Consider the following 16,882-nt stretch of genomic DNA (forward strand, 5'->3'; position numbering starts at 1 on the left):
CTGCTTTTTGTGTGTGCCTTGGCTGGACAAGCCCAGGGTTTCAAACCAGTGACCTCAGCGCTCCAGGTCAATGCTTTATCCACCGGTCAGGTTCAGAAAACTCTTCCAGACAGGTTGGAATTGGTTAAAAGCAGAAGGAAGATGAGAAAGCATGAAAGACAATGTGGGAGAGAAGGGTCTCCTTGCCTCCACAACCACTCAAGCTAAGCGCAAAGTAAGTGTGTATATAGCCTATGAGTCAAGTCTCTGGCAAAAGAAGTTGATTAGAAAAGAAAAGAAAGCAGATAGGAAAGGCTCTAGGGGATGCTGAGAGGGCTGGCACCCAGAATCCTGGAGTATAGATAGTTCTTTCTGCAGAAACTAACTTTAAAAAAGAAAGTACACATACAACCTTCTTTGGCAAAGCTAGGAAACACATTTCTCAAGCATAGACTTGAGAAAATAGAGGGCTAGAAACTTAAAGGTTTTTTCCTTTATGAAAATTCCAATTCCTGAATAGGAAATAGGAACCGATTTTTTAAATCTTAGGTAAACAACAGATTGATTGAAGCAGATGCATGTTGCAACTACAGTTTATGTCTTTCATTGGTAACTATAGCTACAATTTAGTAGTACCTACTTTATGATATATGTTGGACCGGGCATATTACATTAACAATCTTCTTTAAATTCACAAAACAATTCTTAAAGGCAGTTGTCATTATAAGATTAAATAACTTGCATAAAGGCACAGAGTAGCTACTAAGCATCAGAGTTGAGTTCTAACACTAGTGTGAAATATAGACCAGACACTGGCCAATAACAGGACGGGGGAAAACCAGAGTGCTGTGGGCTCATGTAGCAGAGACCCCTGATTTGATAGTCAAGGAAGGTTTCTGTGATCTGTGGTACCCAAGTAAAGTAACATCTGAAGGTTGAGGAGACAGCTGACTACTGGAGAGAGAATGTCTCAGGAAGAAGAAACAGCATTCTTTTTTTAAGATTTTTTTTTTGACCCTCTAATCAGGTGCATTTAATATATGTGTTACTTAACATAATACATCTCTTTCCAATATTTAAATTCCCTTATGATGATTGTTACCTACAGATATAAATAGTGGTTAGGTTGCTATGCTAACTGTTAAGAACATTTTTGAAAGTATAAAAGACACAGAGCCTGGTAACAATAATAAATCTGAAAAGTGTTTTGCTGGGCAAGTAAACATTGCAGCTGGAAAGAGAAACGTGAGTGTGACTCTTAGGTAGTTGAATTTTTTTAAGATTTTATTTATTTATTTTTAGAGAGGATTTAGAGAGAGAGAAGGGAGGGAGGAGCAGGAAGCATCAACTCCCATATGTGCCTTCGCCAGGCAAGCCCAGGGTTTCGAACCAGCGACCTCAAGTGGTCCAAGTCAATGCTTTATCTACTGCTCCACCACAGGCCAGGCCAAGAAGAAACAACATATTAGAGTAGACATACAAGGAACTGAAACTCCTTTATTCCTGGAAAGAAAGAGAGAAATATTGAAGGATGAGATTGAGGTAGAGACCACAAAACTTTTCTGTTTATATTCTACCCAACCATTACACTCAAGGTTAGATATATTTCCTAAATCAGGATCCTTTAAAGAAATAAAGATTTTTTTAATTGATTTATTTTTAGAGAGAGGAAGGCGGAGGAGAGAGAGCAAGAGAGAGAAACATTGATTTGTTGTTCCACCCAGCCATGCATTCACTGGTTTAGTCTTCTGTTTGTCCTGACTGGGGATCACACCCACGACCTTGCTGTGTCAGGATGACACTCCAACCAGCCACGCCAAAGCCTAAGTCAGGATCTTGATATGACCAAGAAAAATGCTTAAATTTCAAGATCCCATATATTTTGTAGACCAGAAAGGGGGTGGGGAGACTTTTCTGGTTTGTGTATAAGAAAAAAGGGACAGCCATCTAGTGGCCTCTGTCCCTTGTAACAAGGTATTTATCGAGATCTTCTCTGAAGTATTCTCTCAAAGCCAGTGCAATCTGTCTGCCGCCACGCCCATTACATTGTTAAATTTTTGTTTTCCTAATCCAATGATAATTGTGAGTGATGATTTCAAAGAAACTGAGTGCTCTGTACTTGGTATTTTACTACAGGTTTTAGATTTTTATTGACAAGCATGAATGACTGTATACATAGTTTTGAGCCTAATATTAGCCTATTAATGACATTGACTCAAGTTTTAAAATTATGTTGTTTTTCTTTTACTGAAATAATCTTGTCTTTTATTTTCTGTATAAAGTACACTGTACAATAGCATGTAAAAATATTTATATTTAGTCTGGGCAGAAGAATTTAGTAGTAATGGACTAATTTCTCTTTTGTGAGGCAGAATGCCACTGTGACCTAACAGATTTAGTTGAGTTGTAATTTGTTTTGTTCATTCTACTGAGATTGGCCCAATTATTTGATCATTATTTTCTGATTGAAGATTTCACCTGGGATAAGCTGCTTTCATGGGCAAGAACTGAAAACCTACTTTGAATCATTAACCCAAGAATATTTATAAATATGACAGGATCTTTTAGCAAATTTTTAAAAAGATTTCATATCCTCCTGTACCACATTATTTATTTATTTATTTATTTATTTAAGTAAGAGGCAGAGACACAGAGACAGACTCCTGCGTGTGCTTGACCAGGATCTACCTGGCAAGCCCACTAGGGGGTGATGCTCTGCCCATCTGGGGCATTGCTTTATTGCTCAGCAATGAGCTATTTTAGCGCCTGAAATGAGGCCATGGAGCCGTCCTCAGTACCCAGAGCCAACTTTGCGCCAAATATTTGAGCCATGACTGTGGGAGGGGAAATGAGAGAAAACAATGGAGGTGGGGTGGAGAAGCTGATGGTTGTTTCTCATGTGTGCTCTGGCCGGGAATTGAACCCAGGGCTTCCACATGCCAGGCCGACGCTCTACCACTGAGCCAAATAGGCCAGGGCCATATCAATTTCTCAGTAACATACTTTTAGAAAAATGTATCGTGGCTAAACTAGTTTCCAATTTTATTTCCTAAAGGTCATAAGAAAGATTTTACAAATGTTATCTGATAGTGTTGTGAATGTAATTAAAACAAGCAGCAGGATTCCATAGTCATTGTAATGTTATTATCAGGACTTAGAATAGGGTAAGAAAAGGAAGGGCCATGGGTTACCTTTGGATTTGGCTTAGGCAAGCAGATTTGTGTTTCTATGGAGAACATACAGATGTTTCCCATTCGCACAGCTGATATAAATGGATCTGAGGCCGTAAATGTAAATGATGGGATTAAAATGCTTCATGAATTTTCCATGGTCATATTTTATGTCTGTCATAATATTTTATAAATAATTTATTTTAATGGAATTAGATTATCCTATCCAAGTTTACGCCTTAGTGTAGGAAGACTTGGAGTACATTTTAATGATGAATCATTCCAGTTATATTAGTGTTAAAAACCTTTTTGTTGTTTGAAACTGATTTAAAAAGTATTTTTTTCTCACAAAACTATTTTACTAGAATTTGTTCAATTCTTGTTTAAAATGAACAAGTGAAGCTACTTATAGTAACACTGCTAATATAATAACAATATAACTTTGATTTTTCTTTTGTCAAGTTGGTTCATAATTGTTTGATTTCTTGTGTTTTATAGCACCCTCTCAAAAACATACATGTAGTTTCTTGTCGATTATACTTTAATAAGCTTTTAAATACAACCTTAATGGGTTTATCTGTAAGTATAACTTTTCTGATGTGACTATTGATGATATTTTTTTTAGAAATCTGATGAACTCTAACTTCCAAATTAATCTAACTATACTGTGAAAACCGTTCATTGAAAAGTGTCATACAATCCTATGTGCATTATTTTGTTTCTACTAAAATGCTAATAAAGGTTATCCAATGTGCTTGGCTCCTGAGATAATGAAGAAATAGGTGGTGTATAAAATGAAATGTGAAGCATATTATTTTTTCATTTTCTGGAAAATCATTACTTTTTTCCCTTCACACTTGAAAGTTTGAGAGCAACCTTCTCTTTCACTTATTTTTAAGGCACAAAATTTTGTACATTTTGCAATTTTATCAACCCTCCACCCCTTATCTCTTCTCTTTTTTTCACAGGTGATTTCTATTCACTACTTTCCAAGCTGCTAGGAGAAAGGGATGATGTTGTTCATGTGCATAAATATAATCCCACAGAAAAAGCAGAATCAGAGTCAGACCTGGTAGCTGAGATTGCAAATGTAGTCCAAAAGAAGGACCTTGGTCGATCTGATGCAAGAGAGAGTTCAGAACATGAGGAAAGGGGCAATGCTATTCTGGTCAGAGACAGAATTCACAAATTTCACAGATTAGAATCTACCTTGAGGCCAGCAGAGAGCAGAGTTTTCTCATTACAGCAGCCCCTACCTGGTGAAGGCACCTGGGAATCAGAACACACAGGAGGTGCGTGTAGGGCTTTTTTGAAGAATAATGCTGCAATCCACATTAGCAAAATCTGAAGGGAATAAAAATTAATGGGTGAAAAGCTCTTCAATAAAAGGACTTATCATTAGAAAAAGTATTTCTCAGATTTGGGTTATCAGATATCACATTGGTTTGAGGAGTATTTCTTTGTGTTTTGGTCTAATATTAAATAAATTCAATTTCCATTCATTTGGCGAGCCAGAATTACCAGGCCCAAAAATATAGTACTTAGATCCTATTGGGATGGTAGCATATTCAAGGTAACACATTTTAATTATAATAATATTCTCCATTTTGCTCCATGGTAAGAAAATAAAAATTCAAAAACATGATATGAAAATTCCCAGTTTTATGAAATATTTACACACTACCTTCTTTTAAGGTATTTACCTTACTCTCAAAGTAATTAATACTTCTCATACAATTGACTTGTACATAGTATTTTTATGACTTTGATTTCTTGAGTTCCATCATTAGTTGGTATCTTAATTGAAAAATTGAGTAATTATTTCTGAAGGGACGTCCAGCAAGTGAGTAACAATCAGATTTATCTATATTTCTAACAATGATTGGCTTCTATAATTAGAAGACAATACCTTATTCCCTTCAGGTTTCTGTACCAGCAAATAATGAATGCCTCACTTTTATCTTTAATTGTGTTGTAGCCTCTGTGATATTGATTGTGTTTTATGTTACTTGCTAATGTGGAAAGCCAGACAATAGAGCATGTGGAAATAATCTCCAAAAAAGTAACTGATGGTCATGCACAGCAGCTGTCCGTGCGTGGGTTGGAATGACACAGGCTGCCAGCTTGATGTTTTCAATACAGCTTTGCAGGAAGCCATTCATTATTCAGCACCCAGCTGATTTTTATTTATAACTGAAAATAATTAGCATGCAGTGTCTTTTTCTCACATGGAAGTTTTGAGTGTTGTCCACTGAGACTGGCCCAATGTTCACTGTGAGATAGATATTAGCTGGAACCCAGATGTTTACTTTTTCATATTTAAACACCATTAGCCCTCCTCTAACTCATTCTAAATTTATCTAATAAATCTGTGTTTCTCAAGAGGTGGTCCCTGAACCTCCTTCCATCATCATCTGGGGTGCTTTGAAAAACCTAGACTCCAGAATCCCACCAAAGAACAATGAATTACATCTCTTGAGTATGATGCCTGGAAGTCAGGCCCCTTCCCATTTCATGAACTGAATAGGGTGTCTGTCTGAACCTCTGTATTAAGGACAGTAAATTGTAACCCAAACAACATGGAAATAAAAGGCAAAAGGGCCTCTTTGGTGAGGATACAATTCTATTCAAGGGTAAATGTTTGAGTTGCAGCGTGCTTTCTTCCATGACAGGTGTTTGTTAGTCTTGAATTTGAAATAATACCGTCATTTATAGGCATCATAGGTGTCAATGAAAAAGTCATAGTTTGACTTAACACATTATATTCCTAAAACCTGCTTAGTTTTCTTAAGAAAGAAGTGCGCTTAAAATACCAGAAATATGCCTGACCTGTGGTGGCGCAGTGGATAGAACATTGACCTGGAATGCTGAGGGCGCTGGTTCAAAACCCTGGGCTTGCCTAGCCAAGGCACATGTGGGAGGTGATGCTTCCTGCTCCTCCATCCCCTTTCTCTCTCTCTCTCTTTCTCTCAAATGAATAAAAGAAAAAAGAAACGTGTTAAAATACCAAAATAAATACATTTCCTTTTCAAATCTCTTCATACTCTCCAGGGTGGCCAAAATGGCAGTGTCCAGGAAAAAAATGATTCCCCATGATCTGGTTTAGGAAGTTTCCTTTCACTTTAAATATGTGGGTGAATTTCAATGAAGTAAATAAAACAATGAGTTTTATAAAGTAGTAACCTACAGCACAAATCCTAACTATAGAAAGGAAATGTGCATCTGTTTTCTTCGTGAAGTGATTTATTTTAGTGTTATTTCACTACTATGATTCAAAAAGCTTTTCAAAATTAAATGCAAAATATCAACTCATATTTAGGTAGCCTATTTCCAGAGTCTTTTTCTTTTCAATTCTCTTTCACTGTTTACCATAACACAATGTAATATCTAACTTTAATTAGAGATGTTTAATTCCTTTTTGTATGCCGGAATAAAACCTATCCTTAAAAAGCTTTCATTTGCAAAAAAGAAAGTAGGAAATTATTAGCATGTAGTGCCCTAGTAAAATATATTAGCAGTCTAATTCATGTATATTCCGCAGGGTATGAGTAAGGAGAATAAATTTAATGGATAATCTTTTGTTGTTTTTCTCATATCCTTTCTTTACTCCAGGCAAAGCTTAGAATGGGACCCTAATGGTCCAGAGGAATTAACTGTCTCCCTGATTGCCTACTTTGCTATAAGGAATTATATTAGCTTCAAAGAAGAAAGCAGCTTTTCATATGAGAGTATTACTAAGACAAATGAACCAGTGTCACCCCAAAAATTCAATTAAAAAAAGTAAAGGCTATTATTGTGTTACTTAATAATATAGTTCATACTCATTTCATGTATCTTTGGTACCAATTATTAATATACACATGAAGGAAAGGAAACCTAGAGAAGTTAACCAGTTTGAATGAGAACACAAATCTAAATTAAAACTTAGACTTCATGACTTCCAATGTGCACCTTGGAGTTCTTTACACTTTAGTACAGTGATGCTCAGTCAAAGAGGGGCTGGCCTGTTTGCCCAGTTAAAAGGCACCTCCCTGGGGCTCTGGATACTCACTGCTGTTCCACTCAGGACCCTGTTCTGATGTCCCCAGTACATGGCACTAGCACAGCCCAATACAGTGGCACTTTCAGAGGCAGCACTTTAGATTCATTGACCCGCCCAGATTTTGCAACTGCATTGTCATGATGGATCCCATCCAGCTGATTTGAGGGTTTAAAGGTGACAGAAGATCAGCTCAAAAATCTGAATTTGACTGTGTATGGTAGGCCCAGGACTACCTAAATGTTTCAAAGGCAACACTGTTTTGTGGACCTGCAGATTGTTCTAAATTTCACTTGGTTCTATACCCTGGCAACCACTTTTTTTTTTCTTTTTTTTTTTCTGAAGTGAGAAGCAGGGAGGCAGAGAGACAGGCTCCTGCATGTGCCCAACCAGGATCCACCCGGCATGCCCACTTGGGGGCGATGCTCTGCCCATCTGGGGCCTTTCTCAGTTGCAACCAGAGCCATTCTAGGGCCTGAGGCAGAGGCCATGGAGCCATCCTCAGCGCCCGGTCCAACTTTTCTCCCATGGAGCCTTGGCTGTGGGAGGGGAAGAGAGAGACAGAGAGAAAGGAGAGGGGGAAGGGTGGAGAAGCAGATAGTTCCTTCTCCTCTGTGCCCTGGCTGGAAATCAAACCCGGGACTTCCACACACTGGGCCAACACTCTACCACTGAGCCAACCAGCCAGGGTCTAAACCACCTTTAAAGTTGATTTTTTCCACCTCATTTTGGGTTGAGTATCAGTGGGCACCAAAATTCATGAAGAGCACCATAGGATGATACCTTCTAGCCTTGCAGAGCTGAGAAGGTCCTTGGCATTCCCAGAAAGAAGGTGTTTAATACTGTGTCTTCAGTGTGTCTCTGAATGCAACATTCACAAAGATGGCGCCTCTTTCTTAGGTCTTATCTTCATGACTTGCGGTGAAGTTCAGAGTCTATTCTCAAAACTCTTCCCAACAATTGTGAAAACAGAAACAAAAATTTTCTGGACAGGCTCAGCTAGACTAGACTGAGGTTTTCTACCTATTGTTGGATGGAGCCTTCCTCAAGTGGGAAGGAGTAGCCACAGCCTCCCGCCACACAGGCACATGACCATGTAATACAGTACCCCCCCCAGTAGTTCTCCATTTGTCTAAAATAAAATTTGAAAACTACTCCGTGGAGGTAATATGATACAGGAGCCTGACTACCTGGCTTTGAATACCTGCCATACCATTTATTATGTGGTTCCTAGGCAAATAATACATGGAAAGTGCTTTGGACAGTTTCTGGCACATAGAAGACATTTAATAAATGTTATAATAAGTTAATAATTATGATTATTGCTGCCATTTATGTCATGTTGGATAAAAATTTCAAAAATTTAAACACCAAAGTAATAGAACTAAATAGTAATTACTTTAACTTAAGCAGCATCTATGAGAGACTTTTGTTGCACTGTGTAGGAAAGCTGCAAAGTTTGGCACTCTAATTTGATAAATTATGAAAATTACTTGGCAGGGTTCTATCATAATGGGAGCTTATGGCTTTTCAAATCTCTGGTTCTATTGATCTGCCCTGATATGTGCCTGTGATATACGGTGTACAGTTTGAAAATATTCAACTGCGTAAATTGAGAAGCAAATGCACTCTTCCTTACACCTAACATAGTTTTGGTTTCTACCATTAGTTTGTTATCTGTATTGAGACAGCATTAATAGAATAAAACAAAATGACAGTGTCTTTATTCTAGTTGCCTTCTGGAAACTAGACTCATTGAACAATACATTAAAAACTACAATAGCTATTCTATCTGACAAATTTGATTGGAGTACTATTTACTAGCATATAGAAGCCTGATTCAGCATATATTGCATACCATTGGGCATCTAAAAATACATTTGTATTTGTGTGAAGCTTTCCATCAGATAAGAGAACTCACAGAGTCTTTAAGTGTCATATGATACACTTAGATTTAATTTAATTTCTATGGACAACTTTTACTTAACTCAGAGTCCATCCTTTTAACATATTTCAGCCATATGCTTACCTCTAGGTTCAAGTAGTACAGTATTTCCAGAGTAAAATAAGGCATTCAGTTGGCTGATTTTTTTTTTTTTACTCTCTGGAAGGGAGGAGAATAATAAAAACAAGCACATACATTACCCATACTATGAGCCAGTCTAAGTGTTTTAGATGCATTAACTCATTCCATCCTCATAGCAAAAACATTATTTATAACCACCCTAGAAGGGAAGAAACTGAGGCATAGAAAGATTATAGCTTGAAGAACCAAGATTCAAAGCCAGGCAGGTTTGCTCTAAGTCTTGGTTTTTAATCACTTTGCTATTCTGCCTCTCACAATAAAATAAAAATAATGATAGGTAGGAATGTAGATAGATAGATGACTGCTTTTTTCCAATCATTCCATTATCTCATCTAGAGTTATAAGTAACTGTGGTTGTGTGTTACTTTTGGTCATGCTTTCTCAATCACTATCCAAACAAATTGACCATCATTTGTAAAAAGATGATCTCGTTTTCTCATTTAAAAGGAAAATAAATTCTACTAATGCTTTTTAGTCCCTAGTTATGTCTTAACGCTCTCACTTCACTCCTGTTAAATGAGACATTATAATTAGCTCTTGGGTTTTTTTCTGACATGGGTATAAGTATTTCTCCTATAGTTTTAGTTCATTATAGTTATTACTGGCACCTCCAATGAATAACAATCCCTGACCAAAAAAAGTTATCTTTTCCTCACTAGGTTGAGAATTTGCAAGTATAGAAAAAGCAACCACTACCTTTGGTTCTTGTTGAGGTCTTCTAGTGATTTCATCGGCTCTTTCCCCCAAGATTAAATGATAACAGCCTAGGTTTGCTCAGGTTAAGTCTTAGTTCTGGGTTTAAAATTCTATCTTTTCTCAACTTGATCTAATTCTGTTAGTCATTATGTAACAGGTAAATGAATACCCTTTTAAAAGCTTATTAATAATTTCATGTGAAAGCAGCGTTGATCATTAACATTACATTTCTTGGAAAGATATAATTCATTAATTCTTTTAGTGATTTATTGATACAATTTTAAGAGTAATGTTTAATTTTCTTCTGAAAGTAGTAACTTTTTTCCTAAATATATGGTGCAATATAAGGCAAAGTTTCTTTTGAAATAATCCAATTATTTGACATCTGAATTTAGAGCAGCTGACACTTGGAATTGGGAATGGCTTCCCAATGTCATGTATAATTAAATTTGTATTTAATTTTCAAATTAAATCTGTAAGTCTACGTAATTAATCATGTATTGAATCATTTGTTAGGTAAAAGCTAAGAGGAATCTGAACTCAAAATTTTAACTTCTCTTTGATAATGTTACACTTAAGTTAGAACACAAATATATTTTATCATACAATTTCTTTAATAAAGATTTGAGATCTTCCTTCATTGGAAAAATCGTTATTAATAGATAATTATTAAAAAAGGAACATCCTTAACACTGATGCCTGAAGTCTGGCTCAAACCGACAGTTTATTCCCTATGAGATAAAAAGAATGACCTGGGACTAGCCTGTATATTCAGACCTTCTATGATTCTCATGTAGAGATGGACAGAGATTGGGAAAATATCAGTGTTAACTCTATATACATACACCACTAGTCCTCGATGACTGCCTTGATTCTTGATCAATTAATTCCGAAGCAAACAGCCTTTACCTACTCTCATGAGAAAGATGGTAACCCTGGAAACAAAAACATCAATTAACTGAGCTAATGTTCACAGAAGAGAACACATACTCAGATTTCCTTTAACTAGCTTAGAATTTCTAGTTAACACAGAGACCTAGATCCTGAAGGTTTGGTCTTGGCTAGGGAATTTTAATAAATGTGCAATTATATGTTATAATGAAAGTGAAAGTAATTTAATATAATTTCTCCAGACATTCTTGCCATGCACAAAATTGTTTTCTTTTGCATTGACTCGGTACTTAAAGAGCCATTCTCTCAGTGTCAGCCCTCTGTATTTCCTCAGCTGTCACCTTGACTGTTTTGAAAATTCACCATAAGTATAAGGTCTGCCGGAAAGTTCTGTCCGTTTTTGGAATAAAACAAAATACAAATTTTTCTTACCGTCAGTAAACTTTATTAAATTATATAATTGCCATTATTATTCATGATTTCTTGCCAGCGTGAGGGCAATTTGTATATCCCATTTTTGAAAAAGTTTTTATCTTTTGATGCAAAAAATTGAACCAGTGCTTGTTTGATATCTTCTTCATTTTTGAATTTTTTGCCCTTCAAAAAATTTTGTAAGAACAAAAACAAGTGATAGTCGGAGGGTGCTAAGTCCGGGGAATATGGTGGATGCAACAGACATGCTTCTGTAGCATTTCTTCCTTGTTGAAATTCGTAAAAATTACAGTGGCGTAAATGAATTTTATCAGTAGCCATGGGTACACTATCGCTTCACACATAAGACTAACGTGAATCAACTTTGTTTTAGTTAATTTGCTACGTCAGTATGTATACATTAAGTGATAAAAATACAGAGGCACATATGTGCCAAATAAACGTGCTTACGTGTCGAAACTTGTGATAGAAACGGACAGAACTTTCCGGTAGACCTTATATATGTTTTACTAAATGAGTACATATTTACATTGAGTTTTCTTCTTGAAAGTAGGTGACAAAATAGCTTGTTAGTCCGTGATCTTTGTAGACTGTCAAGCACTTATCGAAGGTCAATAATAATTGGCATCATTCATAGCTAGGTTCGAGTTTACATAATACTTCCAATATTTTATCACAATCACATTTGATCCCAGAGCAATGTATTCATTTAGGATGTCACATATTTTATAACAAAATTACTATCTGTGCACCTTCCTGAGCACCTAACTTCCAATACCAGTTGGTGACTCACCGAATAGAAAGCTTCCAGGAACCAAAATACGTATATATTGTATTTAAAGAAAAAAAATTAACCAATTAGCATTTTTTACTAAGTCTATTCACAGTGTCTTTAGCATAGTGCTGAAGATAAAAAGAGGTAGTACAAGTTAATTACAGATTATAAAGTCATTTAAATGCTAGTTAACAAAAAGATGAAAGACTAGAGCATAAAGTTCAGGTTGGTGCATTAATTAGGCCATTGCAGTGGGCCAGGCCCTGTGCAAGCAAAACACTGTATAAGACATGATTCCTGCCCTCAAGAAATTTGCTCTAGTTGTCATAGTTCTGGACGTTGAGAATCTGATGAAAGCAACTAAATATGTATACTGTCACAAGGTCCGTGCTTCTTTGGTGCTCATCCGGACTCTTCAGGAGCTGGTGAGTGAGTATAGAACGATGACCCCCAAACAGCAGACAACCTGTAACTGAGATGAAAAATGAATGAAGTTCAACCTGAAATTCAAGCAACTTTAAAATAATTCAAACCATTTTCTTTGGGGGATGATTTATCCATCTGTTCATCCATCTAGGTATCTCTAATTATTATGCTTATGCCCCGTTTTCATAGTTCAGTTTCATAAACACAGTTTTAATTATGTCACCCCATGCTTAGAAACCTTCAGAGGTTCCCAATTGCCTGTAGCAGCAATTTGTGTTCTTTTTTCCTATTATGACAAGCGTGATGGATGATGACTGCTATTCATCCGAGCAGCCCTTTTCACATCCACTGCTGTGCCCAGAATTGTTTGCAAATTTAGAAATGCCAGCTGTAACCCTGCCCCGCTTCTCTCCAACTCAAGAAGGCATACCAAAGCCCACATGAGTGAGAATGACATTCTCATGTGCTCTAATGTATTTCAAAAGAAAATTATTCCCAAACTCTGCTTTACTGCTACTAGTAGAGTATTGCAGCATGCCTCAGAATTAATCACAGTATAGAGTAAGACACCACAGCTCAGAACTACATTCATTCATTTTTAAATCCATACTCCTCCATGTTGTATACAATACATTTTCCAATCTAAACTAGATCTCTGGGTCTGTTAATCCTGCCTTCTGCTCCCCTGTCCCCACCTGATATACACAAGTATCTTTTCCCTATTTCTTGAAGATCTTGAAGTGCATTTTGCGATTATAAATATCTTCTCTTTTGATCTTTCTGGTCTAAATATTGTGCCCACTCATTTTTTTAACCTATAAATGATTATTTTATTTTTTAGGAAACAGAAATATTTATTGTATTGATACATGTGACCTTAAATATACTCTGAACCACACAGAAAAATAATCAAATTGCTTTAGAATCCCATCTTCTTGTGTTGCTTTGTTTCATAACAAAGGTTATAAAAGTTGATAATGTACCTTATAGAACTGATTTTAAAACAAGTGACTTTTGATTACTTTGAAAATTCAAATCAGTCTTTTTTTCAGAAAATTAATTTAAATTTTTAGAAAATTAAAAATTTATTTTATTTTATTTTTTTTGTAGAAAATTAAACAGGGTGACATTGATCACCAAAAATACATAGGTTTCCGGTAAATATCTCCATAGAATTTGAACAGTTGATTATATTGTGTCCCCATCAGCCAAAGTCGAATCATTTTCCATCTCTGCAGGCTTCTATGCTCAGTGAGCCCTCCACTTACCTAGTTTAAGTGCAAACACAATTGCTTCTTCCTCTGGGAAACCTCCCAGGTCTGACCTTAATCCTACCCTCTCCCAGCCAAGCCTCAGGAAGGATTATATAGGCTCTCTCCTACATTTCTGCCCTACATTGTACCATAAGTATTGGTTTCTGTTTTTTCTCATTTCATAGTTCCTCAAGGCCAAAAACAATGTTTCATTTCTTTGTGTTCCCAGAATCTAGCATAATGCCTAACCTAGGCAATACACTTAGGGAATATTTGTTAGAGACACTTCAGCAAAGCTTGTAGGCAGAATTGATCTAGCCTCCTATTGATTGTGTTATATTTTATTGATTTTTATGAAAGAAAGGAAGGTAACTGTGCAAAGGTAAAAACATTTTGAGTGAAACATTTTATACTATTTTTTTGTATAGTTAAGAGAATTACTTTCAAGTATTTGTTCTCACACTGGTATCCTCTCAAATTTTCAGAAGCTAATTATACAAACCCTGTGCTTCCCTTTCTTTCTCTTCTTTAATGCCTGTCTTTGAGATTTTACTGTGTGGCTACGTCCTCCAGAGGGTGGGGAGGATAAGTGAAACTCCAGTTGCTTCTTTTCTCCTTCTCAGCCTCTCTGTTGAAGCATTTGAGAGGGGAAGAAATATTGACACTGATACAACATATTTCTTAGTATCTTCATAACTATACAGGGTGGGGCGAAGTAGGTTTACAGTTGTTTGTATGGAAAATAACACAATAACTAACAAATACTAATACAAGAATAAACTTTCCTGTACTCACAACTGTAAACCTACTTTTGCCCTACCCTGTTACCTTAGTGTAGCTACTCCATATCTCACACCTCTTTATTTGTGAGCTTGTTTATAAAAGAGATTAACACAAACTAACCCAGCTATTCCCTATAAATGCATTCTTATCAGAAATGAGAATGATTTGGAAGTCATTTGGTTATAGAGTTCCTGATATTTTTTTTCCTTTCTCCTTTGTTAGGAAGCAGTGAAATATAAGCAGTGAAAGAGAATGTCTCCCTACTCCCATTTTTTATAGGAACACTGAAGTCAGGAAAAATGAAATTGGTATCATATAATTCCTTGTACAAGGGATAATCAATGATGGTTTATTGTGGGAGGGATCTAATGCATATTGAACATTGAGAATTTACACAGGAGAGTTAATTGAGAGAGGGGGAGAGAGAGAGAGAGAGAGAGAGAGAGAGAGAGAGATGCTTATTGGCCATGCTTGATATTTATTTACATTTAAAAAATTTATATTAAAATGATGCCATTCATGTTGCCATATTTTCCAAAGATACTAATTTAAAATAATTTTGTTAAGAAGAAAATAGTCTCACATTTTCCTTAATGATTTAGGGTAAGCTGGTTTTATGGGCATCTTTCAACAGGAAAGGAGAGCATGTAATTCCCAAACAAGTTCACAATCGCTTACTTTATTTCATAGCTCAAGGACCTACTTGGCATGTGCATGTGGTATTTCATATGTAGAGCACGGCTTTTCCCTTTGCATCTAGTGACATTACTGCATGAGTTTCTTATAACCAATGTGAATCTCTATCAGGTTATATTAGCTTTCTTGTTTATACTAAATGTATGGATTTCTCTTTTAGATTTCCATGTAGAAGAGGCATTGGATTGGCCAGGAGTGTACTTGCTACCAGGCCAGGTTTCTGGGGTGGCTCTGGACCCTAAGAATAACCTGGTGATTTTCCACAGAGGAGACCATGTCTGGGATGGAAAGTAAGTAACGTCTTTTCTTCAGAGAGGAAGGCGCATGCATCACTTTTTATTAAACTAAGAATGGTAGTGAGAACACTACCAAGGTTCTTTTTGAACTTGATTTTTGTAGCAAAATATATTTTTTCTTTTATTGCATGACTGTGACAGGTAACAGAGAGAAAGTTTTGTGCATTTTTTTTAAGTGAGAGACAGAGAGAGGGACAGACAGGAAGGAGAGAGATGAGAAGCATCAATTCTTCGTTGCAGCACCTTAGTTGTTCATTGATTGCTTTCTCATATGTGCCTTGACCAGGGGGCTACAGCAGAACAAGTGACCTCTTGCTCAAGCCAGTGACCTTGGGCTCAAACCAGCGACCTTGGGCTTCAACCCAGCAACTATGGAGTCATGTCTATGATCCCATGCCCAAGATGGCAGCAACCTCGCTCTCAAGCCAGGTGCGCCCGCACTCAAGCTGGCGACCTCGGGGTTTTGAACCTGGGTCCTCTGCGTCCCAGTCCAATGCTCTTTCCACTGCCTGGTCAGGCAAAAGTCTTGTGCATTTTAAAACAAAGCAGTAGTTTTACCAACTAGTGTATGAAAAGAAGAGATGACAATCAATGATTCTGCTGACTTAAACCGTATTTTGCTACCTTCAAGCTTTCACATTCCTAAGGAGAATAACATTAAAGGCAGCCAAGAAATTAGCTGAGGAATTCTAAGACTTCAAAGAAAGTGCACGAGAAGTTATTATTTGACTATCACAAACCACTTTGTGATTTTCAGGTTCTGGTGCAGACTAACCTAAGGCTGTTGGCCTTGTCCTTTTCTTTACATTGCTCCATGGCAGTGAGAACAAGGAACCTTCTGGAGACTGTGGGTGGGGCAGTTTGGCCACCACACATGCAGAAATAATCAGTACCTTGGCCTTCATGTTTTCATGTAGATTAATTTTATTGCTCAAATGTGTTCTTTCATTGAGCCCCAAAGACTTAAGAATCTTACCAGGACTGTCCATTTACTCATTTGTTTTAGCACAAATTTGCATAAGAAGGTAAATTTTAAAATACTTTATCAATTAAATGTGGTCTATCTTCCCCTTCCAAGTATACAGCTATAGATCTGGAAAATTGAGGGTCTACTTATATAGTTCAATTGTTTTTCTTCCTCCATTTTCGGAGATGTTGATTAAACTTATGCTAAACCTGCTCTGTCACATACACATAAGTACAGTTTCCTTCCTGCAGCTGGAAGTGGAACTCAGCATTCCCAAATAGACTGGTACTTTGTTCCTGTTTAATTGTCTTTTCCAGTTGTTATACTTGAAAACAGAATTGGAGAAAGAGATCACTTCAGAGTTCAAAAGAAACAATCGAACTCAATATTCCT

General features: G+C 36.6%; 1 protein-coding gene across 16 annotated transcripts in view; it reads left to right on the forward strand.

The window, feature by feature from the left end:
* Positions 1-16,882, forward strand: part of PAM (peptidylglycine alpha-amidating monooxygenase) — a 349,889-nt gene that overhangs the window by 299,140 nt on the left and 33,867 nt on the right. For 10 of the 16 annotated variants that reach the window (XM_066273910.1, XM_066273915.1, XM_066273907.1 and 7 more), the window contains 2 exons: positions 4,118-4,441; positions 15,387-15,516. In XM_066273910.1, the coding sequence (XP_066130007.1) occupies positions 4,118-4,441; positions 15,387-15,516 (454 nt within the window). The remainder of the gene's footprint in view (positions 1-4,117; positions 4,442-15,386; positions 15,517-16,882) is intronic. The other 6 variants (XM_066273922.1, XM_066273918.1, XM_066273920.1 and 3 more) reach the window with 1 other exon arrangement.

The sequence above is a fragment of the Saccopteryx bilineata genome, chromosome 4 (genome assembly GCF_036850765.1).
Source record: "Saccopteryx bilineata isolate mSacBil1 chromosome 4, mSacBil1_pri_phased_curated, whole genome shotgun sequence".
NCBI classification, from domain to species: Eukaryota; Metazoa; Chordata; class Mammalia; order Chiroptera; family Emballonuridae; genus Saccopteryx; species Saccopteryx bilineata.